This window comes from Mastigoproctus giganteus, chromosome 12 (assembly GCF_048544385.1).
Source record: "Mastigoproctus giganteus isolate SK-2022 chromosome 12, ASM4854438v1, whole genome shotgun sequence".
In the NCBI taxonomy this organism is placed as follows: domain Eukaryota; kingdom Metazoa; phylum Arthropoda; class Arachnida; order Uropygi; family Thelyphonidae; genus Mastigoproctus; species Mastigoproctus giganteus.
This window is the reverse complement of record NC_143586.1, coordinates 167,185,419-167,213,325: the sequence shown is the minus strand read 5'-3', so window position 1 is coordinate 167,213,325 and position 27,907 is coordinate 167,185,419. Positions and strand designations below refer to the sequence as shown.

General features: G+C 37.5%; 1 protein-coding gene across 1 annotated transcript in view; it reads right to left on the bottom strand.

Annotated features, from left to right (window-relative positions):
* The window catches only part of alphaCOP (coatomer subunit alpha), a 222,021-nt gene that overhangs the window by 24,925 nt on the left and 169,189 nt on the right, over nucleotides 1–27,907 (bottom strand). The window contains exons 9-10 of the mRNA XM_090386490.1: nucleotides 21,343–21,489; nucleotides 16,073–16,159 (exon numbers count right to left, since the gene is read on the bottom strand). Of these exons, the coding sequence (XP_090242616.1) occupies nucleotides 16,073–16,159; nucleotides 21,343–21,489 (234 nt within the window). The remainder of the gene's footprint in view (nucleotides 1–16,072; nucleotides 16,160–21,342; nucleotides 21,490–27,907) is intronic.

The following is a 27,907-nucleotide window of genomic DNA, read 5'->3' as shown; positions in this document are numbered from 1 at the left end:
AAGTAACGCCGAGAGCGAAAGAGAAAACCAAGTTTTTTAGATGCAGAGGAAGCAATATTTGTAATGTGCTTGTGCCAAGAGAGATTAGAAGTCAGGGTAATCCCCAAAAGAGATATATCATTTTGCCTATAAATCGGAGTGTCACTAAAGATAAGCATAGGAGCAGAAGAATCCTTTTTGCGAGATATAAGACAAGACTGAGTTTTAGAAGGGTTGAAATCAACTAAGTTGTCTTTGCCCCACTGGAGAATTACCTGAAGATCGGCATTTAAGGAATTGGCAGCAGATTTTCGAGAAGTTGAAGCTGATTGAGCAGGACAAGGTTTCTCAAAATGGAAAGTTGAATGCAATGTGCTATCATCGGCAAAACTATGGATAGGATTTCCAGTCAATGGAAGAAGGTCATTGATATACAAGAGGAAAAGAGTGGGGGGAGAGAACTGAACCTTGGGGGAAACCGGCATTACTGGAGAAGTTAGAAGACAGAGAGCCATCTACCATCACCCTCAGTAAGCGATCAGAGAGAAAACTGGATAATCAATTACTAAAAACAGTTGGCAAACCATAAGATGGAAGCTTGTTTAGAAGACCTTTATGCCAAACACGATCAAAAGCCTTTGAGATGTCAAGAGCAACTACTTGTGTTTCACCGAACCTTTCCATTGAATTAGTCCATAAATGGGTAACATAAGCCAGAATATCACCAGTGGATCGACACTGACGGAATCCATACTGGCGATCGTTGATCAGACGGAAGGTTTCTAGGTAGTTTAAGAGTTGCTGGTTAATTGATTTCTCCATTACTTTAGAAAGAGTAGAAGTAATTGCAATGGGACGATAATTGGATGGGAGGGATTTGTCACCCTTTTTAGGAACTGGCTGGATATGAGCAAATTTCCAAGCAGAAGGAAAAACATCTTTGGAATAAGAAAGTGAAAAAAGACGACAAAGAATAGGAGTAAGTTCAGGAGCATAGGTTTTGAGAACAAGTGGAGAAATACCATCAGGACCTGGAGCTTTCTTAGCATCAAGATTCATCAAAATCCTTCTGATATCCTTTTGACGGAAGACCACAGAAGGCATTGAATGGAGCGTGTTAGGAATGGTGGCAGGTGTTTTACCAAGATCATTAATACATGAGCTGGAAGAAAAATGGGATGCTAGCAGGTCAGCTTTATCCTTGGCTGAAGTGACAACAGAACCATCTGGTTTGGACAGAGGTGGGAGCAGAGATGGGCAAAAGTTGCGGCCAATTAACCACCCGCTGGCTAAAGGCAAATTTCCGCACATCTATTCTACATCTGTGTTTTCTTAATTTGAATTTATGCCCCCTTAGGTTCATAATCTGAACGTGGAAGAATCCCATCAGAATTCAGCATGTTCAACCCATTCAAGGCCTTATACACCTCAATCAGATCACCTCGCAGGTGCCTAAGTCTCCAGCTGCTGCAATTTGCAGAACTTAAGCCTCTCTTGGTAAGAGGATCCCTTCATCCCCCTCACCAATCTTGTTGCTTTTCTCTGTACACGCTCAAGCAAATCTACATACTTCCTAAAATGAGGCCTCCAGACCTGTATGCAGTACTCAAGGTGTGGTCTGACCATTGCCTTATACAGAGGGACAATCACTTTCTTTTCCCTGCTAGCAAAATTCCTATATATCATTGACAAAACCCCATTACCTGCCCTGGCAGCCTGTCTGCATTGCTCAGAAAACTTCATATCCGACTGCACAATTACTGCCAGGTCTTTTTCATTTTCTACCACCTTAAGTGTAGTTATTGTTATTGTTATTTGGTTTTTTTTTTTTTAGGAGCATTAGCAACTAAGGCCATATTGCTCCGGGAATATGCGGTGGTCATTCCCTGACCTTTCCGCATCCTCTGTATTTGGTGGTGACGGGATCGAACCCCGGTCTAATCACTTAAGTGTAGTACCACACAGTTGTTACGTTTCTCTGGGGTTACTTCTACCCATATGCAGTACTTTGCATTTGTCAAGGTTAAACTTCAGTTGCCACTTCTTAGCCCATCTGCCCAAATTTTCTAGATCCTGTTCCAGTAGCACACTGCCATTACTGTCATTAACAATCCTGCAAACCTTTGTATGATCTGCAAACTTCGACACTAAGCCTGATATATCTTCATCAATATCACTGATAAATATACAAAACAGTGGACCCAACACCAAACACTGTGGGACTCGACTAATAACATTAGTCCACGAAGAGCAGTAGCCATTGATTACAAGTCTCTGTCTTCTCCCACTCACCCATCCTTTTATCCATTGTAGCAACTTACCCTTAATACCATTCTGCTCCAATTTGTACAATAGTCTTCCATGCACAACAGTGTCAAAAGCTTTCCTGAAGATAAATATATGATATCAAAATTATTTTTTGCATCCAGTTCCACTGTAACCACATCACAATATCCTATCAAATTTGTCAGACAAGACTTTCCCTTAACAAACCCATGCTGTGTCTGAATTATTGCTGTAGTCTTGTCTAGATGATCCTGCAATGCATCTTTAATCAGGCGCCTTCGTAGCCAGGTGGGAAGGAGCAGCAGTGCGTAACACACGCTTCTTGATAAGACCAGGGTTCGAGCCTGTCATCACCAAATATGGAGGATGCGGAAAGGTCAGGGAATGACCACCGCATATTCCCGGAGCAATATGGCCTTAGTTGCTAATACTCCTAAAAAACCAAATAACAACAACAACAACAACAGCATCTTTAACCAGTTACTCCATTATTTTACCCGGAACAGAAGTTAAACTAATGGTCTGTAATTACTCGTGTCACCCTTCGATCCCCCTTTGTGAATTGGGGATACATTCGCCCATCTCCAGTCCATGGAGACCTCCCCTGATTCCAAGGATGCTATCATAATTATGGCTAAGGGTTTGCTTAGTTGTTTTGCCGCCTCCTTTAATATAACTGGATAGATCCCATCCACCCCAGGTGCCTTTCTTATGTTTAACTTCAATAATTTCTCCTCCACTTTGCTCTCAGTTATTATAAAATCATTAAGTACCCTGCTACAATTTGATAACCTTCTGCCATTTTCAAACCTTAATAACTCCTCATGTGTGAATGTAGATGCAAAATACTCATACAGTTTGTTTACTATCTGAGCAAGATCATCAACAGTGGAACTATCAATATCAAGTGGACCAATCAGATTCATCCCCTTTTAGAGTTTATATAAGTAAAGAAATCCTTGCTGTTTTTCTTAGCATCCTTCGCCAAAGATTTCTTGTAATCTGCCTTCACCTGCCTAACCTCCTTTGTAACTTGATTACAGACTAGCTTATATCTGCCATATAAATTATCATTTATATAAATTATATATGATAATAATAAAAGTCGCTTGATAATTTATATGCATCCCGTGCATTTTTCTTCTCTGTCACAAGTGTCAGTTCATTTGATAACCATTTAGTCCTAAACCTTGAACAATATTTCTTAATAGGTATGAAACTTTTAGTAGCTTCTACGATTAATTCCTTGAATGCTTCCCACTGATGGAACTGATATTCGGGTGACACTCAAGTCAAAGTGGACCCAATTTCGGCGAAGTCCGGACGGTCTATGACAGCCAAATCCTCTGCTTGCACCTTCACGATGGTGGGACTGTTAGTAATCCTGGGTATAACCTTCATGCACAAGTACATGGTGGGTGACCACCCAGGTGTGAACCAACGTAAGCAGGGGTCGAGGTGTGGCGCCCACACCACATGGAGGAACGCCGCCCCTCTATGTTACCAGGCAGTACTAGGTGGTAGATGACTCTCATCAACCGGTGAAATACCACCACTTTGCTTATTGGAGGCTTGAAGTGGTGGAACCCATGTTTAGTCTCTAGAGCTAAGTTCCGGCCAACCCTTCCCTATCTCTTCCATCTTGCAGTATGATTGATGATTTTTGAGGTTATGATGAATGTCGTGGCGAGATCCAATATTCCTTACATTTCGAGGGTACAGCTCTAAAACGGTGTTCGCAGGCCGGCCGCTAGTTAGTACACCGGACTGAACCTATTGGTAACTCTCTAGGAAGCTTCCGGATCAGCTAGTGTATAATCTTGCTACCTCTACTCTGCCAGATAGTGACTGGAGGGAGTCCGAGTAGTGTGTATGCGGGGAGCATTGTCGAGGCCACGTTATGTCAAGGATCTGGGTATATTCTTACCACGTGTACGACATATCCAAAAATTTCATTACTTCATACAGCATGTCCCACCCACTTTTTCTTACTATTGAATACACCATGAATTGTCAAAATAATAGAGCAAGCTTATCTGCGAAAAGATCTAAACCTCCCAAGGACTTCCTAATTCATTTCACAAATATACGTGGTCTCAATTCTAATCTCAACGATGTCCATTTCCACTTGCAGTCTTCCAAACCCCATGTACTTTTTCTGACTGAATCTCAGTTATCAGTTGATTCAACTACTGCTCATCTCAGATGTCCAAATTATTTGCTGTATGATTCCTTTCGCCTCAAAGGTGGTACTTGTGCATATGTCCGTTCTGATATTCCCTGTCAGAGACTTGGCAATTTGGAATCTCCTCTCTTTGATCTTCTCTGGCTTAAAATCTCTCTACCTCATTGTGTAAAATTCATCTGTTGTCTCTACCGTTCTCCCAACTCGACAAATCACTTGGAGCTCTTTGACTTCCTCTCTTTGCAACTTGACTTTCTCCAGTCCAACTTTCCTAACAATGAGGTAATTTTCCTTGGTGATTTTAACGTTCACAACTCCAGCTGGCTTCCGTTTTCTAGTCACACCGACCCAGCAGGTCGAGATGCTGAGGCTTTTGCAATTACTAATGACCTAGCACAGATTGTTCACTTACCTACAAGAATACCGGACAATCCTAATCATACAGCCAATACGCTTGATCTTTTTCTCACAAACAACCCTTCTAAGTACAAGGTTGAAGTGAGAGGTCCTTTAGGCACTTCAGATCACAACTTGGTGATTGTCGCTTCTCCAATGGAACCTTTATCTCATGGCTATTCCCAACCTCGTATTGTTTGGCATTACAAGAATGCAAAATGGGATGACCTGCGAGACTTCTTTTCTTCCTTTCCTTGGTCTGATTACTGTTTCAAAACTTCTGATGTCAACGTTTGCTCAGATCGTGTCAGTGAAATTATTCTTGCAGTAATGGAATCCTTTATCCCACACTCCACTTTAAAATCTCGTCCTTTATCTAAACCTTGGTTTTCCAATAAATGTGCCAAGGCTGTCCAAGAGAAGAACGTTGCATATCGTAATTGGCTTGTTTCTAATTCTTCAGTTTCATTTTCTGCCTACACCAAAGCTCGCAACAATTGTAAAGCAGTTATTAATCAGTCCAAACTAGAGTTTGAACAGGCTAAGAGTAGAAAACTTGCTTCTTGCCCTAATGGTAGCCGAGCATTCTGGTCTCTTGCCAAAGCTATTGGCCGCAACTTTTGCCCATCTCTGCTCCCACCTCTGTCCAAATCAGATGGTTCTGTTGTCACTTCAGCCAAGGATAAAGCTGACCTGCTAGCATCCCATTTTTCTTCGAGCTCATGTATTAATGATCTTGGTAAAACACCTCCCACCATTCCTAACACGCTCCATTCAATGCCTCCTGTGGTCTTCCGTCAAAAGGATATCAGAAGGATTTTGATGAATCTTGATGCTAAGAAAGCTCCAGGTCCTGATGGTATTTCTCCACTTGTTCTCAAAACCTGTGCTCCTGAACTTACTCCTATTCTTTGCCGCCTTTTTTCACTTTCTTATTCCAAAGGTGTTTTTCCTTCTGCTTGGAAATTTGCTCATATCCAGCCAGTTCCTAAAAAGGGTGACAAATCCCTCCCATCCAATTATCGTCCCATTGCAATTACTTCTACTCTTTCTAAAGTAATGGAGAAATCAATTAACCGCCAACTCTTAAACTACCTAGAAACCTTCCGTCTGATCAACGATCGCCAGTATGGATTCCGTCAGTGTCGATCCACTGGTGATATTCTGGCTTATGTTACCCATTTATGGACTAATTCAATGGAAAGGTTCGGTGAAACTCAAGTAGTTGCTCTTGACATCTCAAAGGCTTTTGATCGTGTTTGGCATAAAGGTCTTCTAAACAAGCTTCCATCTTATGGTTTGCCAACTGTTTTTAGTAATTGGTTATCCAGTTTTCTCTCTGATCGCTCACTGAGGGTGATGGTAGATGGCTCTCTGTCTTCTAACTTCTCCACTAATGCCGGTGTCCCCCAAGGTTCAGTTCTTTCCCCCACTCTTTTCCTCTTGTATATCAATGACCTTCTTCCATTGACTGGAAATCCTATCCATAGTTTTGCTGATGATAGCACATTGCATTCAACTTTCCATTTTGAGAAACCTTGTCCAGCTCAATCAGCTTCAAGTTCTCGAAAATCTGCTGCCAATTCCTTAAATGCCGATCTTCAGGTAATTCTCCAGTGGGGCAAAGATAACTTAGTTGATTTCAACCCTTCTAAAACTCAATCTTGTCTTATATCTCGCAAAAAGGATTCTGCTCCTATGCTTATCTTTAGTGACACTCCGATTACTAGGCAAAATGATATATCTCTTTTGGGGATTACCCTGACTTCTAATCTCTCTTGGCACAAGCACATTAAAAATATTGCTTCCTCTGCATCTAAAAAACTTGGTTTTCTCTTTCGCTCTCGGCGTTACTTTTCTCCCATACAGCTGCTCACTCTGTATAAATCGCAAATCCGCCCTGCCATGGAATATTGTTCCCACATCTGGGGTGGTGCCCCCAGAACCTCTCTCAGGCTTCTTGATTCCATTCAGAAGAGGGCAGTTAGGTTAATTAATGATTCATCTCTAACAGAGTCTCTCCACTCGCTTTCTCATAGACGCACTGTTTCTGCTGCATGCCTCTTCTACAGATACTTCCATGGGCACTGTTCTTCTGAATTGGCTTCTATAATTCCCGCTCTCTCTTTCAAAACAGTCCGAACACGTGCCGCCACCAGCCAACATCCATTTACTGTCCAACTACAAACCCACAGAACCAACTTTTCATCTTCCTCATTTATTCATTCAACTGCCGTTTTCTGGAACAACCTTCCTTCATACGTATTTCCTGAAAATTACAATCTACAGAAGTTCAAGTCCAATATCAACAAATATCTTCTTTCGTCTTCTCAACCTCCAACCCAAGCACGGTACTAAGTACTATAGGTTATAATACCTCTCGTGTTTGGGGTTCTCATAAAAAAAAAAAAAAAACTTAGAATTTGCGTTGGTAACTTCGTCAATTGATCCCACAGAATTTAAAAACTGTCTGAGACCACTGTACTCACTGTACGGAAGCAAAAACCCTTTCCTTAACTCTGATGGTAATTATATCTTTAAGTAAATCCCACATCAGTACACTATGATCAGTGCCACCTAGTGGTTCCTTTATCTGCAAATTCTTAATACACGAATGATCACTGCTGATAACCAGATCAAGAGTATTACCCTCTCTGGTTGTCTCTCGAACATGCTGCTGCAGAAAACAATCATCCAATAAATCCATAAAAGTCTTATTAGTGTGTGAGTGACCAAACCACAAGTTCCAGTCAATATCTGGGAAGTTAAAATCCCCCATAAGACATTCTGATTTACTAGCCCACTATTTCTCTGTACAATTGTTCATTGTAGTCATTAGGCCTATAACACACTCCTACTCTTATTTTTGCTTTCGCAGTGCTTATGTCACACCAAACTGACTCAACAGTGCACTGTACATCTATATCAACTGGATGCAGTTCTTTTGATTTTATATTTTTCTTAATTAACAGCATGACACCTCCTCCCTTTCTATCCTATCTATCCTTTCTGTACACATTGTAGTTCCCAAATTCCAATTCTGCATTCATAATATCAGTGTGACACCACGTCTCTGATATCCCATCGATATCCGCTTTTGATGTCTTGACCAACACTTCAAATTCATCAAATTTATTTACTATACTTCTAGCATTGGTATACATGCACCTATTCCTATTCACCCTGACACATCCCATATACCCACCTGTTTCACAATGACTGCCATCAGTCCCTGAAACCCCCAGCACCCCTCACTCCAGGTCACTACTTATTCTAATAGAAGTTGTGCAAGAATCACCTTCACCTCTGCCTGCGGCTACTTTTAACCTTTTAGTCTGTGAATCCCCCTCCCCTCCAAGCTAGCAGTTTTCCGACCTACCTAATACTGCCTCAATAGCATCAGCAAATATTCTTGCACCCTTTCTATTTAAGTGTATCCCATCCCTATAGAAGCAGTCTCTCCTGTTAACAAGCACAGACCATGCTGAAAAAAATTCTACCCCTTGAGCCTTGCACATTCCCTCCAGGGCCGAATTGATTGACAAGGCTCTCATCATGTACTCCCTCCTATCGTGTCTGGGCAGAATTACAGACACTTTCAAATTCCTTTTGTATTTTTGTGTTTTTATTTTAATAGTGCGGATTTTAATTGTACGGATCAACCATCCACCGTACTCTCACCAGCGAACTTCTCTTTCCCAAGGTGAAAACTGCCCTCAAAGGAAAGAGATTTCAGGATGTTGAAGACAATGGAAAATGTAACCGCCAAAATAAACATCATCTCTTTGGATGCCTTCACCAACTCTTTTCAGAAACTTAGAATGGTTCAATAAGTGCATTGAATAAGGTGGTGATTACTTTGAATATGAATAAAAATTAAACCATCTTTCAGCTTGTGTTCTTTTTATTGCACCAGTTCCAGGAACTTTATTGCCAACCTCATATATAATGGCACATGGAACTATACGTAGGTTAGACATGGGCAGAGCCCCTAGGACTAGCTTTTAAAGGCATATTAAATTTTGTAGATCCATAACTGAAGTGGAAAATGCTTGATCCCTTAATTCACTAATGCTGGTGTCTCTTGAAAAGACTGCTTGTGGGCTATGTTTCCTTTTGTATTTTTGTGTTTTTATTTTAATAGTGCTCATTCTTTGGAGTGGGAGCTGTCTGTTCACTCCTCTGAGGGCAAGTATTACTCTTGTCCTTCATTTTTATTTTTTCTATTCTTAATTTTATGTGTATTTTATTTATTAAATTTTTGTTTTGATGTAGGGTTGGTTTGGTTCATAGGAGTAGAATACCACCTTGCTTTACCTATAATTGTATTAATAGCATTGATTAATTTGCTGTATTTATTTCTTGGTTCAAGTGTTTCCTAAATTTAAGCTAATTTAAAATGATACATCCATGTTTTCAAGTATATGTTCCATGCCCATACAGAACATAATACCCGTAGGTATTATGTTCTGCGTAGGCATTACTTCTCCATCTTTCTGAATTAGGATTCTTTTGGCTTGAATGACTTTTTGATTCAGCTCCTGAATTATTTCTTTCTCTGAGACATTCATGTTTTCCCATTTTCTATATCTCCTTTGGAGGTATTTAGATTTGTTTTGGGTCAGAAAGTTTCTGGATGTAATTCGTTTTACCATCTTAGGTGATCCTGCACCATTTTCCAAACATTTATGAGTAAAAAATGGGGTCAACTTGCACACAGAAAACTGACAATGAATGAAAGAGAAGAAAAGCTGAGTGAAAAGATAGGTGACATGGATATCTTTTTTTGTCTTGAAGTCATCACGACAGGTTAGTCAGTATCAGTAAAACTATCTCACTGGATCAAGTGGAGGGAAGGTTTCAATGTCCAGTTTACACTAGTTTTGGCCTGAGGGCTGGTATTTCCACTCGGGTTACTGGATCCACCATGGAGAGGCAGGAGTAATTCTCTGAGTGGCCAAGGGATGTGTTAGGTTAGTTACTATCAGTGCTTTTTTGTAAAAAAATAGGTACTCATTCTTTGCTATCAGGAAAAATTGAATATTAAAAGGATATGAAAAGTACTCTAAAAATTTTTTTTCCCTGATAGTTACTTTCGTATTAATGTTTTTGGAATAAGAACAACAAATTTATTATATTAACACAGTTTATTAAGTATAGATTTATTATTCAAGTATATATAGAAAAATAAGTAAAATGTGAATAAAATAAGTAAATAAATCGGTCAACTACTGAGTGCCGGGCACTCAGGATGACACGAATTGTCGTTAGTGTAGTATCTCTCAAATAGAGAGCTTTATGGTAACTGAAAGAAGTTGCTAGTACCCCGGCTAAGCCTAAAACTTAGGAAATAACGAAAACGTTGTCTATTTGAGTCTTTCCAGTTGTTGTGAATACCAAGGGTGGGAGAAGCGACTCTGACTTCTTCCTGCAGAAGCGATTAAAGTCTTGGGGGAGAAGCGACTGGCAGGTGAGGGCCCTGCAAGACTCTGCACTCTCCCCACCACCACCGCCGCCTCAACACTGGCTCTCTGAGTACCTCCTTGCCGGGACAACCCCAGCTTTGAAAATTGTTAAAAAATACTTCTTGTCGCAAAATTTATAAATGACCTTTATAGAATTTAACTATTTAGCAACTTTTTTGTCACTGAAAGGAGAGTTACTTAGTAAAAAGAAGCACACTATTGAAGTTCAATAAATTGAAGTGCAACAAAAAAAAAATATTGTGAACTAATTTTAACACAAAAATAAATGATAGATTTAATCGCAATAGTTTTCCCTTGATAAGCATCGAATAACGCATAGATAATGTGATTTTTAAATTTTTAGCTCCGTTAGCGACGGAAATAGAGGGGGGACACGAAAATTACTTACATTTTCCTGTCTGATGCTGTCATTTTTAATTTAAAAAATATTTTAAAATTATATTTTAAACACGCTCGTTGAGCTCTTTCCAACGGTGTAGCTATAGGTTGTCAACAACATTTTTACCCCCTCACATTTACCCCCCCCCTCCATTTCTCAGACAAATTTTTGTCAACAATGATCAATAAGGCGTTATATGTTGGCCCACTTGATGTGCAAACCCATGCAAAATTTCTAGTCAATAGGTTGAGTGGTTCCAGAGATACAATGTTGTGACAGACGGATGGACAGGCAGACAACCGAGTGACATTTTAAGGGTCCTTCGTTTAACTATGGCCCCTAAAAATAATAAGTAAAAATAAATAACATAAGTAAAAATAATTTTATAGTAAAGTTTTTGTAGAATATTCCAAATTTTTATTAAGTTCTCATCCGACACCCTATGCCGACTTCTTTTCTTCCTCTTTGGTGTCTCTTGCTGAATGACCTTTCCGAAGCAGCCACGAATCGACATATTTTGCTGGATCGAAGTGGGTCAGCGGTGGGCCTACAATTTTAAGCAACAGTAGTGAAGAAAGTGTTTTTGTCATCAACGAAGCTCTGGTTGGGCTAACAATCAGATTCATTTGTGAAAATCCTCGTTCACACTCACTTGATGAAATTGGTATCATACTCAGAGCGTCCATCAAATTCTTCAATTCTTCCGAAACCATCTTTTCAATTAGGTACCCCCGAAATCCACGAATTGCATTTAACTGTAACCTAACTGACAATTTTCTAACTTCATTTTCACCAAATGCCAACAATTCATGCTTAGAAGGTTTAATACCTTCATTGCCCTCCTCTCATCATCGGTATTGTCACTAGTTCTTAAATTTCAATTTTTTTTTTTTGAAAATGTCAGTGTTTCATTTGGATATCCAGGTACTGTGACCATGTAAACAGAGATAGGGAAAATTTACGGAAAAATGTGGATAACGCACTTCCGTGAAACAACAGATGATTATTTGTCGGGGTAAAAGAAATTACTCCCTCCTAATTCTCAAATGGGGTGCTTACAGTTGATTCATGAAGGTGTCCAACCTACTGTCCGCGAGGAAATTGAACTAAAACAGCATTTTAAATTTTGTTAATTATGAAAAAATTCTCATTAAATGTTTTGTTCAGTAAATGTAATTGTGTATTGTACTTAATAAAATTTTAGAATATTTTAAACTTTACTTTTACATGCAACAAGATATGGAAAATGTAAAACACTAAAGAAATCTAACTTTGAATTTTTTTTTAATATGGCACCTGTACGGGAAAAGGTTGGACACCATTGCAGTAGAAGGTGGGCCAGAGCCTATTGGGAATACACCTTGATCTGCTCAATGTTGACCAGCATGACTTCTCCGTACGTGGGACAGGTGGTTGGATAGGTTTTACCAGGTACCACTAAATTATAGAATGGTAATCCCTTTAGCTCTCTTAATTCGCTCAGCAGCACTAATTGCCTAAATTGCCTGAAGGCCAGAAATGCGAACAGTGTGTACCAAGTTAATTCTCTCCTAATCCGTTCGCTATATGAAAATTTTCTAGCTCAACTTAAACTATTTTAAATGTAACTTCCAAGGGGAATTCAAAATAATTAAACAGAGGTCCGACTGAGCAATTTAGAATTATAAAAATGGTTATACAGTTTTATATAGAAAATATCTTAACAATAGACAGTGAAAAATGTAAATTTAGTTAAATAATTTTAAGCTTATTTGAATAGTAGATAAACATGTAAAAAAAATTTACGGAATATTACAAATTTCGAAGTGCACTGCATCCAAATGTCACACGTCACTGTTAATAAAGGTGATGGTACGTACCGTTGCATACTGTCACAAAAAAAGCACTGGTTACTATAAAAGGAACGCCTGCTTACCACTTGTAAGACAGAAGTCTGCTACTTTATACAAAAGTTAAAAGAACTAACTGTTAAACTACAATGAATAGTGGTTCCTTTAAAGATGATTTCTGAAGAACAGTCAAAAATTACTTGGCAATGGAAATTCTTGGTATCTTGGAGATACATATTAGTAGGTGGGGGATGAAATCTTTTTCCTATCAACTAGTTCTGGATGGTGACCATTCATTCTTCTGTCCAGGAAAATATACTGCTTAAGATGATAAATTCTTGATAAAATAATGGGAACCACTCGCTCTGCTGCATTCACAGAAAATTTTCCTGTTTCTTGTATGAATAGATACTGACCTATTCATACAAGTAGGAAAATTTTCTGTGAATGAAGAGCACAAGATTACAGGAGAATTTCTCATTTTTGGAAATTCCAAATTCAAAAAATGAATTGCATTTTTAAATTCTTGAAATTTTAAAAATGGAATTAATCTTTTTTTTTTTGAAAAGGATGAATTCTGTTTTTTCTTAGGTACTGAATCACAAAGAGCATGCCCAATCAATAGATGGGTTTTTGCAAAGTCTATAAAAATCCTCCCATCTTCAGTTACACTTGTGATCTAGAGCATCTATTAAGCCCTCATTATCACTGCAGAAAAGGAAATCTCCTGTCACAGAGAAAGTGTATTAAATCCTTCACAGCTGCAATATCCAAAATGTTGCTGAACGAGCTCTATCCACATGATCTGAGTTCAGCTTGACTGTTTAAAAGATTTTAGTCTGAAATCAAATTTTTTAAATTGATTTGAGACTAAACGAGGTTGACTCTCTTGGGTTGGTATGTATTCTTCATCCTTATTGGGCACTTCCATTCATTCATCTTCACAAGATGATGTTTACATCTAAAGTCTTTGTTTGAGGAGGTCAAGGAATTAGTTCACATCAGAATGAGCTACTGGCTACATCACAGAAGGCAGGCTGGTGTATTGAATTTTCATACTTTTATAAGAAGAGATGGTCTTTTTGTTCCTGCCATATCACTGGCACTGCAAATGACATATATTCATTTTTCTATTCAATGATCCTCAAAATGTCACCCCACAAATATGTGCAACAGCGATGCAAGGTCCTGTAGTTTATCTTGATCTCCTCTTTTGCAGCAGAAATACAAATCATAGGCCTTCATGCTCATATAAATGATCATATAAAAACTAATTCTTAGCACATCGGGAGCACCCTCCTCTACCTTGAGATCCCAGAAGCACTATAGAGCTAATCATAACTAGATTTTTGCCAAGTATAACAGCAAAATTGGCAACAGCAAAATCACCCAGGAAGATTAAAAAATTCATGTTAAGAAAACTAACAAAAGGAATTCTGGGTAACAAAATGGAGCAGAAAAAAAATCTTGACAATACTGATCCACTTGGATCAACAGAAAACAAATACCAACTGCCAAAAGGAAAATTTATAGTGTTATTACTGCATTAGATATATTTGTTTAGTGCAAAGGGCTCAAGCTGGTGGGAGTGCCATGGCTCTTGGGGAAACTGATGGGTGCAGTTGTCCTCTGAATCACAAGCTCATGAGATGTATCACTTGTTTAATGTTTGTACAGCTATCAGGAATGGGACATGATATCGCCAAGGGGGATGTCTCTGTGGGTGCTCAATGTAAGAAGTGTGAGGATATTAGGCGACAACTCAGAGCATTATTATGGCCCTTTCTGACAGTTTATTTGTTTTGGTTTTATGACAGTTTGAAGAATAGGGTGGATGCCATTGAAGGAATTAAACTGGGGGCTCATGAAGCTCTAAGCTGCCCACATTAATGCCAGAGCTTGCACTTGATCACCAGGAAACACAGTGGCAACCTCCAAGGCAGAATGTGCTGGTCCCACAGGGGCTAATTGTTGTCGTTGATTCTATTGTCAGGGAAATGGAAAATATATTGTGCAAAAAGGAAAGGGGAATAGGACCAGGGTATGTCAGCCAAGGGCAAAAGTTGATATTGATGTACATGTTAGCACTAATGATATTAAGAATAGGAAATCTGCAGACTTACTTAACAAGTACAGGGCAAAGTTGAAAAAAAAAAAGTTGCAAGTTAGGATTAAATTTCTGCCCAGACATAACAGGAGGGAGTATATGACAAGAGCCTTCTCAATTGATTTGACCCTGGAGAGATAGTGCAAGGCTCGTGGGGTATAATTTTTCTCAGTGTGGTCTGTGCTTGTTAACAAGTGAGACTGCTTCTTCAGGGATGTGATACACTTAAATATAAATGGGCAAGGATAAATGCTGATGCTATTGAGGAAGTGTTAAGTGGGTAAGAAAACTGCTAGCTTTGGGGGGGGAAGGGAGGATACACGGACAGACTGATTAACAATAGCTGCAGGCAGGGATGCACTGCTTCTATTGGAATTAGCAAATCCCCAGATCCTTGCTTTCAAGGATCTGGGGATTTCAAGAACTGCTGGGAGTCTTCATGACACATGTAAATACATGGGCTGTGTTGGGGTAACTAAGAGTAAGAACAGGTGCAAGTAAGACAATGCTAAGAGTATAGTAAATAAATTTGATGAATTTGTAGTGCCTGTCAAGACATCAAATGCAGAATTTGAATATAGGGAGTACAATGAATACAGAAAGGACAATTTTATGTTTATGTTTTTTGGCAGTCTCCAGGGTTTCCCCCATTAGCCATACAGAAAGGACAGGATAGGAGGGGTACAGGTTATGCTCTTAGTTAAGAAGCATATAAAATCTAAGGCAATGCATCCAGTTGACATCAGTGGCCAGTGCAATATTCACTCATTTTGGTGTGACATAGGCACTGGGAAAACAAAAATGAGAGCAGGAATCTGTCATAGGCCCAATAATTGTGATCGGTATAACAAACTACACAGAAAAATAGAGTGTGCCAGTAAATCAGAATAACTTATAATGGGAGATTTTAACTTTTCAGATATTGAATGGAACTTGTGGATTGGTCACTCACAGACTAGCAAGACTTTTGTGGATTTGTTGGATGACTTTTCTACAGCAGCATGATGTTAGAGAGGCAACAAGAGGGAATAAAACTCTTCATCTGATTATCAGCAAGTTATAAATTAATTTATAAATTATTACTTACAACCAATCTGCTAGTGATGCCAGAAAAATATATGAAGAAGACAAAAGACAGATATGGATGATTTACAACCTTGGGTGGACTCTGCATTCAGTAGACTTCAGATTGTGTTGCTCCTCTCTAGAAACAAAGGCTCTGAGGAGGACAATGCAGAATCTGAAGGTTGCATAAAGAATTATTCCTCAAATGCTGACCAAATTGCATAAGACAATTGAAAGAGTTGTTTCATTTCTTCTCTTTTATAACTTGTGCAACAAAGGATGCACAAGATATAAAAAAAAAGAAAAAAAAAATTCACCCAGTTTTTAACAATTTTATGAATTTATCTAATGTGTGCTTACTTGGTGATTACCCTGTAACAGAGCCGCTTCACCTAATTTTTCCCAGCAATTCTTATCATCCAATGTTCTGGCAGCATCCAGAGCAACCTGAAAAGGAAGGTGGGAAAAAAGCATTTATTTATTTATTATTTTTTTTTTTTTTGTTATATAAATCTATGAACACAAGTTCTTAGAGGTAGCAACAAGGAGTTAATAGTAAAACAACTGGAATGTCTGCCCATAGGCCTTGGTTTTGAAGTTTTTCCCCTGCAGACCACTGTTACACAGTTGGCCATAGGGGTGGAAGCTTCCCTTTCTTGAATTCCAGAAGAGATAGCTACAGAAATGTTTTAGAGTGACTACCATATTGCAGTATGCTCACCCAGTTCCCCTAATTTGAATGACATTCAGCAAGAAGCTCTTCAAGGAACAACCAGGATACTTGGTCCTACCCATGGACAAAGGGAGATCACTGAGATTTTAAACAGGTCAGACTATATTCAAAAGGCATTCCTTCTGTTACAGGATCAAATTTATGAATGCATACAGGATTCCTGTTAAAATTTTGAAGAAATTGGAATCTAAAGTAAATGAACTAGTTTATTTATGGTTTATAAATAAAAAAAAAAAAATAGTAAATACAGGTAACCCTCGTATAACACTGTAGTTAGGTTCCTATAAAATCTCGTGTAGCACAAAACCATGTTATACAGGACTAAGAATCAGTACAAAAAGGGGGTTACATTCCAAAAGCTACAAAAATACACCTTTTTTTTTTTTTCATAACTATCAGAAATTTAATTTTAATTAAAAATAGTAATATCCAAATCCATCAATCCAAATACTGAGTGCTTTTCCCATTTTTTCAATTACAGTAATACCCCGAAGTTACGCGATAGGTGGGTCCGACGAAAATCGCGTAAGTCGAATTTGCGTAAGTCGGGGTACAACTTTGCATATAAATACATATAAATTTTGCTTAATTGGGACCAAGGACTAACAAAAACACTAGTATAGAAGAAAAATATTAATAAAATTGCAGTTCTTTATACATATTAATACAAAATATGTATTAAAAAAACAAATGACTTACGTAAAAAAGTTATTTCGATGTCGATGGCTTCATAAAATCTAACAAATTCGTCTGACGACACAGCGCCTTCTTTTTTTCACGCAGAATTTCTTCGTAGGAAGCTAATAATTTTTTTATTCCTTGCTTTGTAGCTATAACGCGTTCTTCGTTGGAGTCTATGTTTTCTAAAATGTTTAAGCCCTTGACAATTGAGCCCTTTTCAATTTTCAACCTGTCAAGTTTGCAATTGTCGTGTGCTTTTCGCCGTTGCTTCATTTAGGCCTGTAGCACGTGCAATATCATATGGTCTTTCATTTCGCTCAAAGCGTTTCACAATTTCATATTTTTTCTCTATCGACAGAGGCGGACTGGCCATAAGCCTTACCGGGGAAACCCCGGTGGGCCAGAGGCCGGTGTGATTTTGGCCATAAACCATAGTATGAGGCCACTATAAATTTTCCCGGGTAAGAATTTTTGACCCAGTCCGCCTCTGTTTATCGATAATTGCTTTTCTTTTTCTCTCTGAATCTGCAGTGTCTTCACCAGGACGCTTCCTTTTCACACCTTTTAATTAAGTATTTTACTCATTTTTAGGAATAAAGCACAATTACAAAACGAGGAGGCACGCTTGATACGCATAAACAAAGCTGCGCGCGTGTAGCAACTGAATAAACAACACCATAAAGGCAGAGATACACTATTAACACCTCACATTTCTAGGGGTTACTACCATAAAACAATAAAAATCCAGTTGCGTTTCTGCTAGTGAAATCTGTTATAAACTGGTAGTAAACTCGATCTAATTGCATTTGCGATTATACCGATAGCTGGAATTGTGTTGGTTTTTACGTTATTATGGTGAAATGTGTTTCCCCTTCACTGATATAAAAAACATAAAAGCAGCAAAGTTGAATTTTGTTCATCTTTCGCTCTCATTCTCCGCCGTCGCACCGTATATCGATAACATATGAAAAATGACCTTGAAGATAGTGGGCGGCAGCGTTGCCAAACGAAAAAATCAAGAACCGCGTAACTCCGAGTTCGCGTAAGTCGGGGTATTACTGTATTAGTGCTCGGGAACGAACTGTCATATTTGAGGAAATGAAAGATCCTGCAGCAACAGCTGTTCATTTTTCTTTATGGTCCAGATTGTTTCCTCCTTTAAATTTAAACTTTTTGCAACGTATGATATCTTTCCCCTTTTTTAAAACATTTCAAAATTTGTATCTTTGATTCTAGAGAAATAAAGTTTCTTTTGGGCAGTGCTTTTTTATTTTCCTTAGGCATAATTTAGGGCTGGAATTTAATTCAAAACAAAGAAATTATTCTAATATGGTTCTTAAGAACGAAGTTTAGTAATACATACTCGGAAAAATTTATAAATGATCAAATAAAAACCAAAATAATCTTACAAAAACCTTAAAAGTCACGAATTGCAAGCTTCGAAGTTCAATTTTTGTGGTCTCAAAGAACACAGGGATTCCCCAACAAAATAAAATATGGAGATATCCCCCCCCCCTCTTTTTTGCAACTAGCAAGTCAACAGTGGGATTCAAAAAAGACTGGAAATGTTTAAAAATTATATCCAACATAATAGCATGATTTTCCCCACACAAAAGCTCAAAAATATCATGTTATGCGAGGTTTGCTGTAATTCTCAAACCGTGTTAGAGAAAAACCGTGTTATGCAAGGATTGCCGCAATTTATCAATCGTGTTAGAGCGAAACTGTGTTGTAGAAGTACCATGTTATACAGGGTTGCCTGTACATAAAAGAAAGATGTTGTGCAGCGGGGTGTCAGTTTTCTAATGCCTTATTGTGGCTTGTGCCACTCTGACATACAGACTTTCCAAATACATTGCAAGATTATTGTTGCATACACCAGCAAGATGAATTATGTAGTTAATAGCAGCAGGCATTTTTTTTTAGATTATTAAAGCCCTAACATTCTAGAGGCAAGGTCATGGTTTCGTTTGATGTTGCTTTTGAGGATTTCTTATATCAACAGATTCAGAGTATGACTACAGATGCTCCTGACCCCATAGCCAATATTAACATGGAGTTGGAAGAGGATATATCAATGATGTGTTTGCATTAACTTCCTGTGAATCTGAGTTCCTTTGATGACTGAATTCACTCTCATCCTTTATTCAATTTACCATGGAGTCAGAAGTGAACCACTTCCTTTTTTAGATGTCATGATACAACAAGGGGGCATCCATCTGGTGACACCGATTTATAGGAAGCCCATGTGTGTACAGAGGGCACTCAATACAAATTACAGATCAGTGCATGTCCCAGTGCATTAAAATAGTACAGCATGTCTTCTATTTAAGAGAGCATGGCCCCTCTGCGGTGAACAGTAATAATGAAATTTCCAGAATTACAATGGATTTATAAAATGGGGATATCCTCCGTTCTGTACAAATAGAGACTGAGCTATCCTCGTTTGATTCTATGAACGAAAAACAGACAGAAATGAAACTATTTCTAATGCCTACATTCCCCACTATCCAGGCATTTCTGGTCATATTGCTAGGGTGCAATGTGATATTGGTTGTGTTCAGGAGCCTGCATTCTATTATTTCTAGGACAAAATCAGTTATTCCCCAATTACAGCACCATAAATTAGTTATTCCCTTATCAAAATGACATGGATCCATTCATCAGATTATCTGCCCAGATTGTGGGGTATGTTTTATATAAGAAAAACTGTTTGTAGGTTATGTGATCATGTCTTGGAACATGAGTGGATATCTGTCTGGCTAATTTCAAATGTTCTGCTGTTGCAGAGCATTACCGAATGGAGCACGAAGATCTCAACTCACATTCCCATAATGGGATCCTAGACCAGGAGTCGCCAACCTTTTCATGATAGTGGGCTACTTTTGATATTAATTAAACGGCCGTGGGCACCAAAGAATAATGCATTTATTAAGGGTTTTACATTGAAAGATGTAAACTAGAAAATTAATACATACATTATATACTCTGTCATACATAATGTTCTTTTATGATTTTACTTTTTTAAATAATAAAATAAAATTTAATTAAAATTAATGTCACACTTGTGATTGCATTTTTCAGTTATTGAACGAAAATCTGGAGTATAAGATGAACATCCAGCTTGTACACAATCAATTAGATGTGCATCAGTAATGATGATATTAACCAGAACTTGTGGGTTGGTCATTTTCACATTAGAAAGCATATGTTTGCTTTGATTGTGGTGATCTCACCAAACAATGTAGCATGATATAACAAGTATGAATGTAAGACATGAAGCTGTGAGGACATGACAGGAGATAAAAGTAGAGGAATAGTTGAAAAAATAGAGTAAAAGGTTAAGAAGTTTAACAGATTTATAAAAAGTTTATGCTTGGGTTGGAGTGCACGATCATTTATAGAATTTGTCTCGTGAGTTAAAGGGACAAAGACTAATTATCGGCAGGAGAGAAAGCCTATGCATTCTTGCACTTTCTCTGCTGCTAATAACTATTTGCAGTTCATATCTGCAGTTTGTATTCTTCGTAATTGTAATTTTGATGATTTTGAAAGGGAATATAAACAAAGACTCAGAAAAAGAGAAAAAGTTATATTAGTAAGAATTAAGTTAACACAAATAGTGAAACCAGAAAAACATACCAAGTTAGATGAGAAAAATGGCCTCAAAGCTTACATGTAGCTCACCTATTACTGACATGTATTGAAATTCACTGCATAAAGGTACAGCTCTTAAAGTTATAAGTCCAGTTATTTTTTTTTTCTTTATTGTACTGACAGTTAAGAGAATACATGAATTATAGAAGTTTATTTCTAAAGCTAACAAAACAATATGTTTGCAGATTCCTGGTGGGAATTGGAAAACCTTGCTGTTATCTTGCAGTTATAAAGGTTTCTCAATTCTCACCAGAGAATTGGGAAACCTTTATAAATGTGTGTGTGTGTGTGTGTGTGTGTGTGTGTGTGTGTGTGAGAGAGAGAGAGAGAGAGAGAGAGAGAGAGAGAGAGAGAGAGAGAGAGAGAGAGAGAGAGAGAGAGAGAGAGCCTATTAAGAAAGCTGAAGATATTTAAGAAAGAGAGAAAGTCACGCATTACAAAAAAAGTTACAAAGCATTGCTTAAGTCTTGGTCATCAGTGTACTTCTCACTATTTATATATAAGTAAGTCTGAAATAGTTACATATAAATAAATATACATATGTAAATTATTCTGGTACCTCTATATTGCCACATTCTAAAGCCAAGGCAAAACGAGTCCTCTCATCTTTAACAAAGTGAAGTGCAACTTCTGGATAACCTTTTTTCTGAAGATATGCAATAATAGACTGCCCCACTAACTTCGCATTACGAACCATATGCAATACCTAAAATACCCAATAAAATGATAAATTTTAATTTAGTGATAACTGAATTTTACAAATCAAGAATCATGACAATCAAGATGTATTAATTAATAGGTAATTATTATTTGTGTAATGTATGAAAAAGTGTAAAATTTTTATGAAACAAACTCTCTAAATTAAAAATCAAAAAGGAAATAATATTTTTTTGTGTTTCTCTTTGAATAAGTAAATTTTTTAATTACAAAAATACTTTAAATAATCAGTAAAATGGAATTTACACTAAGTACAGAAATATGAAGGGTGTTTTGAAAAGGAAGGTAACAAATTATTATTGTGTGTGTGGGGGGGGGGGGGACAGAAATTGTGCAAAAACATGAAAAACCCCAATAAATGCAGATAAAGGTGTATTTTTTCATGGAAATTTTAAAAAAATTGTAAAAATAAAAACTTTATATACAAATGCTTCTAGCTATTAATTTGTTCTTATTTTCACCTGAGTCAAGAATAAATGATATTATTATAAAAAATTAAATTGGGAAAAAAAAAAACCCCTGCAAAATTAAAAAATTTTTTTTAAAAATTTTTTTTTAATTTTCTCATAGATGATATTACTGCATTAAAAAAAAAATTTTTTTTTTTTAATGCAGTAATATCATCTATGTCTATTTAGTTATCAGTTAATTCAGTTTCATCAACATCTAACTGTATCTGAATTCCAAAGAATTTTTAATTTTTTAAACCCAAATTTGATAATCATGGGCATGTTTTTGATTTTAAAAGCTATTTTCATGCAACTATCTATTAAATTTGTGCCTTAGTTGAAAACACAACACAATAAGACACGGCAAGGTGTATGAAAGATTTTAGACAGTTTTTTAACTTAAGGCATTCATTATCTGAAACATACTTGAAAAATACTAAATATACATATTTTACGCATGTGAACTCTGAAGAGTCCACATGCGTAAAATGTAACTTGATATACCGCTGAAATTGTTTGTCCTGGATTGGACATGTAGCCTCCATACTTAATGGCAAACATAATGCAAATGATTTGCATGCCACATGGATTAACCCACAGAAATTTTCATCAAGAACTGCAAGCTATGAAGTGTCTGAAATTCAAGGCAAAAAACATGTTTGTTTTTAATACAATCACTTCAAAACAGTGCAAACCCCATAACTACCACCTACATATGATTACAGAGAATTGTGGATGAGATGCATTTGTTCATTCACCACACAGTTCAATGGAGGGGGTATCTGGCACAGAACTAATTCAGTGACAACAGTAATGTTAAAATAGTGTATTGAAACTTGGTTGACTAGCAATGTTCTTGAATCTTATGCAAGAGGTAAAACTGCACTGGTGTTTTTTTTACCAAGTCTATAAAAAGCCTCCCATCTTCAGATTATGCTTATGACATAGAGCAGGGGGTGACCAATTGAATTTGTCATGCAATCTACTTTTTTTCTTCAAAATGTGCCACGATCTACAACACAAGAATTTCATTGCACACGGTTAAAAAAGTTAATCAACACATATTGAAAAAATGTTGTTTATAAATTTTAAAATTAAATACAATTCAGAATTCTTATTTTAAATTGATACGTATTTAAATTTTTAATTTATGTGAAGTTTGTGTCTTCATGTCATCTGCAAAACTTTCAAAATGGGGGATATACTGTGATAAGGCCAACCATAAAGACTCTTCTGTATGCAAGTCCATAAGAAGTAGAGTAATTCTTCGTCCTTGTTTTAAATACAAAAAGGCCGATTCACATAGATATGTGGAACCAAAACAGGAATTTAAAAGTTCACTGCATTTTTTTACATTTGGGTACTTCTCTCGGCAAACACGTTTCCGTATTCCGTTTGAGGTATTGCTCAAAACATCGAAGGCAGATATTGTTGGGATATCAGAGACGTGGTGTCACACAGATATAAGGGAGCAGAACTGCAATTTGGGGAGTACAACGTCTACAGAAAGGATAGACAGGATAGGAAGGGAGGAGGGGTTATGCTATTAGTTAAGAAACACATAAAAACCAAGGAAGTGAAGCCAGTCGACATCGCTGGACAGTGCAGTGTGGAGTCAGTTTGGTGTGACATAAACATTGGGAGATCAAAATTGAGAGTAGGAGTGTGCTATAGGCCTAATGACTCTGATGAGTATAATAAGGAACTGTACAGGGAAATAGAGTGGGCCAGTAAATCAGAGTGTCTTATAATGGGAGATTTTAATTTCCCAGATGTTGACTGGAATTTGGGGGCTGGTTACTCACACACTAGCAGGACTTTTGTGGATTTATTGGATGATTGTTTTCTACATCAGCATGTTCGGGAGGCAACTAGAGGGAGTAATACTCTTGATTTGATTATCAGCAGTGATCCTTCATGCATTAAGAATCTGCAGATAAATGAACCACTAGGTGGCAGTGATTACAGTGTGCTGAAGTGGGATTTACTCAAAGAGGTAACTACCATTAGGGGTAAAGGGAAGGGTTATTGCTTCCGTAAAGGCGACTACGATGGACTGAGACAGTATTTAAATTCTATACAGTGGGACCAACTGATGATGTTACCAACAGCAAATTCAAAATGGGAAGCATTCAAAGAACTTATCTTGGAAGCTACTAGGCTTTACATACCAACTAAGAAATATTGTTCAAGGTTTAGGCCAAAATGGATGTCAGATGAACTAATGAGGCATATGGCAGAGAAGAAAAATGCATGGGATACATACAAATTAACACATGACACAGAAGCCTATGATAGATACAAGTTGATATGCAACCAAGTTACAAAGGAGGTTAGGCAGGCGAAGGCAGATTACGAGAAATCCTTGGCAAGGGATGCAAAGAAAAACAGCAAAGAGTTCTTTACTTATGTAAACTCTAGAAGGAAGGGGATGAATCAGATTGGTCCACTTGATATTGATGGGTCAAGTGTTGATAATCCTGCTCAGGTAGCTAACAAACTAAATGAATATTTTGCATCGACATTCACACATGAGGAGTTATTCAGCGAGGGGAATGCCAGAGGTGTATTCAACTCTAGCAGTAAGCTACAGAATCTTGAAATAACTGGGAGTAAAGTGGAGGAGAAACTGTTGAAGATAAACACAAGAAAGGCACCCGGGGTGGATGGGATCTATCCAGTTATATTAAAGGAGGCAGCAAAGGAAGTAAGCAAACCCTTAGCCATAATTATGAGAGCTTCCTTGGACTCAGGGGAGGTACCCATAGACTGGAAATGTGCAAATGTGACCCCAATTCACAAAGGAGGATCAAAGGCTGACACAAGTAATTATAGAGCTGGTTAAAGCTGGTTAAAGTAATTAAAGCTGGTTAAAGAAGCACTGCAGGATCATTTAGACAAGACTTCAGTTATAGCTCAGACACAGCATGGTTTTGTTAAGGGGAAGTCTTGCCTGACCAACTTGATTGGATACTATGATGCAGTCACAAAAGAACTGGATGCAGGGAATAACTTTGATATTATATACTTGGATCTTAGAAAGGCTTTTGATACTGTTGCACATGGAAGACTGCTACACAAATTGGAGCAGTGTGACATTGGAGGCAATTTGCTGCTATGGATAAAGGGGTGGTTGAGGGGGAGAAGACAGAGAGTGGTAATCAATGGACACTGCTCATCGTGGACTGATGTTATTAGTGGAGTCCCTCAGGGCTCAGTGTTGGGTCCATTATTGTTTTCTGTATTTATAAATGATACTGATGATGGTATATCGGGCTTAATGTCCAAGTTTGCAGACGATACAAAGGTTGGCAGGGTTGTCAAGGACACTACTGACACTATGCTGCTGCAACAGGATCTGGAAAGGTTGAGCAGATGGGCTGAGAGGTGGCAAATGAAGTTTAACATTGATAAATGTAAAGTACTACACATGGGAAACAGCAACCCCAGAGCAACGTATCAACTCTGTGGTACTACACTGACAGTGGTAGAGAATGAAAGGGACTTGGGGGTGGTTGTGCAGGCAGATATGAAGTTCTCTGAGCAGTGCAGACGGGCTGCAAGAGTAGCTCATGGAGTATTGTCAATGATATACAGGAATTTTTCCAGCAGGGATAAGGAGGTGATTATTCCATTGTATAAGGCGATGGTCAGGCCACACCTAGAGTACTGTATACAGGTCTGGAGGCCTCATTTCAAGAAGGATGTAGAGCTGCTGGAACGAGTACAGAGAAGGGCAACAAGATTAGTGAATGGAACAAAGGGGTGCTCTTATGAAGAAAGGCTTAAGTTTTGCAAATTACAGTGTCTGGAGACTAGGCACCAGCGAGGTGATCTGATAGAGGTGTATAAAGCCTTGAATGGTTTAAGCATGCTCAATGCTGATGGGATTCTTCCTCTAGCTCAGAAAAATCACCTGAGAGGGCATAAATTCAAATTGAGGAAAGACAGATGTAGGACAGACGTGCGGAAATTTGCCTTTAGCCAGCGGGTGGGTGGTTGGTTGGTGGAACAGACTTCCATCCCTTGTGGTGGAGGTTGATAGCCTAAATAAGTTTAAGGCTCAGCTGGACAGGTATTTTGAACGAACAGAGGGGTGAAGTGGAAGTGGGTTTTTTTTTTTTCTTTTTTTGGCTGATGCTGCATAAGCTTGCTTTCTTGCATCAAATGCCTCTACTAATGCTAATGTTTCCAAAAGTCTTTTTCTGATGAGCTGGCTTTTAGGAAGATATCGTTTCACAATGTAATAATTTCATTTTCAAGTAATATTTTCTCCATGTGAAAAATCTCACGATTTTTTCTGAAATTTGTTTGGTATCTAAGTCGACATTAAATAGATAAGAAATATATTGAACAATGTCTTCAATTGTTTTAAAATCACTGAATCTGGTTTCAAAATCATCCAAAACTTTCTCAATTTCAGAAACATATTTCTCACTATTAAATTCAAAAACAGGATTTTTTGCAAATTATGTTGCATATTTGCAAAATGATTGATTTTTTTTCTTTGAGATTCTTAGCCATTGCCAAAAATTGATATTTATATGCAGAAATACTACTAATCGTGTCACCCACATTTTTATTTTTTCCTTGTAATTCCAAATTCAGATCACTTAATTTACTGGTGTAATCTGCCAAAAAAGCCAGATCACACAACCACTCCACATCCTGTAGCTGCTGATAATCATCTCCCCAATGATCAACAAATTTTTCAATTTCATTCAGCAAATTTAAAAATCTCTGTAGAAACTTACTCCAACTCAGCCACCTCACATCTGGTTATCAGATCTGGTTCTTCTCATCAAGTTGCATTTTGAAAAGTCTCCTTTGAAGAGATTGTCCTCTGATGGAATTCATGATTTTGAAAGCTATGTCCATATCACTTTTAGTATTTAATCTTTTGTTGGCTAACACTTTATGGTCGATAATACAGGTGATAACTCAAATAATCAGGGAATTCGCCATCCTTTTGGCACAATGCGATGAATCCATTAAAATGCCCCATCACTACTTTAGCTCCATCTGTTGTTATTGATACTAGCTTAAATAGCAGCAATTTCATTTTTGCAATAAAATTTTTGAATGCTTAAATAATCAAGACCTCTAGTTCTTTCTTTTAACGAAACCATACCCAGCAGTTCTTCTCTAGTGACAAAATCATCAAAAACCATACAAATAAAAAAGAGCAACTGAGCTGCATCACTGATGTCTGTAGATTTATTTAGTTGTAAAGAAAAGGACACACAATTAGCAATATGAGCACGCAATTATTCGCTCACATTTTTTCAATGCGTCGCTTCACAGTATTTCGAGATAATTGCAGATCTTGAAGAGCACTTTTAATTTCATTTTTGTTCTTAAAATTTTCAAAAAGTGAATGTTTCAAAAAGTTTTAGAATCTGTTATTTCTAAAAATGAGTCTTTGATGAATTGACCATCAGAAAATGGTTTGCATTTTTTTGCAAGAAGATGACTCACTTTAAATGATGCTACAGTTACTGCTTTAGATTGTAAATTAGGTGTCATTAAGAAATTTTATTGTCTGAATAATTTGGATTTAAGTTCTTTTAATTAATTTTTTCTAAGGTCACTATTAGGCAGAAAATCCAATTGGTATTTACCATGGAGTGAATTTCTAAATTTCCTATTTTGAGTATAGCCACAGAAACATTGCAAATCAAACAACATTTTGCTTTTATCATTACAAAAAAGCATTCTAGTTCCCACTCTTAATGAAACATTTTACTCTTTTTCGTAGTATTCATTTTAATTCAAAGGGTATTAAATTAACATATAAAGTACTGTCCAGTTATTAATATTAAGTAAGCTAAATAAGAATTCAACAAATAGACTATGCTCTCCACAACGTAACTGCGTGAAGTTTCACAAAAGAAGCCTAGCGGCTGCGCGACAACAAGAGTAGTCACGTTGTTCAACGGATTTGTAATAAGAGTATGC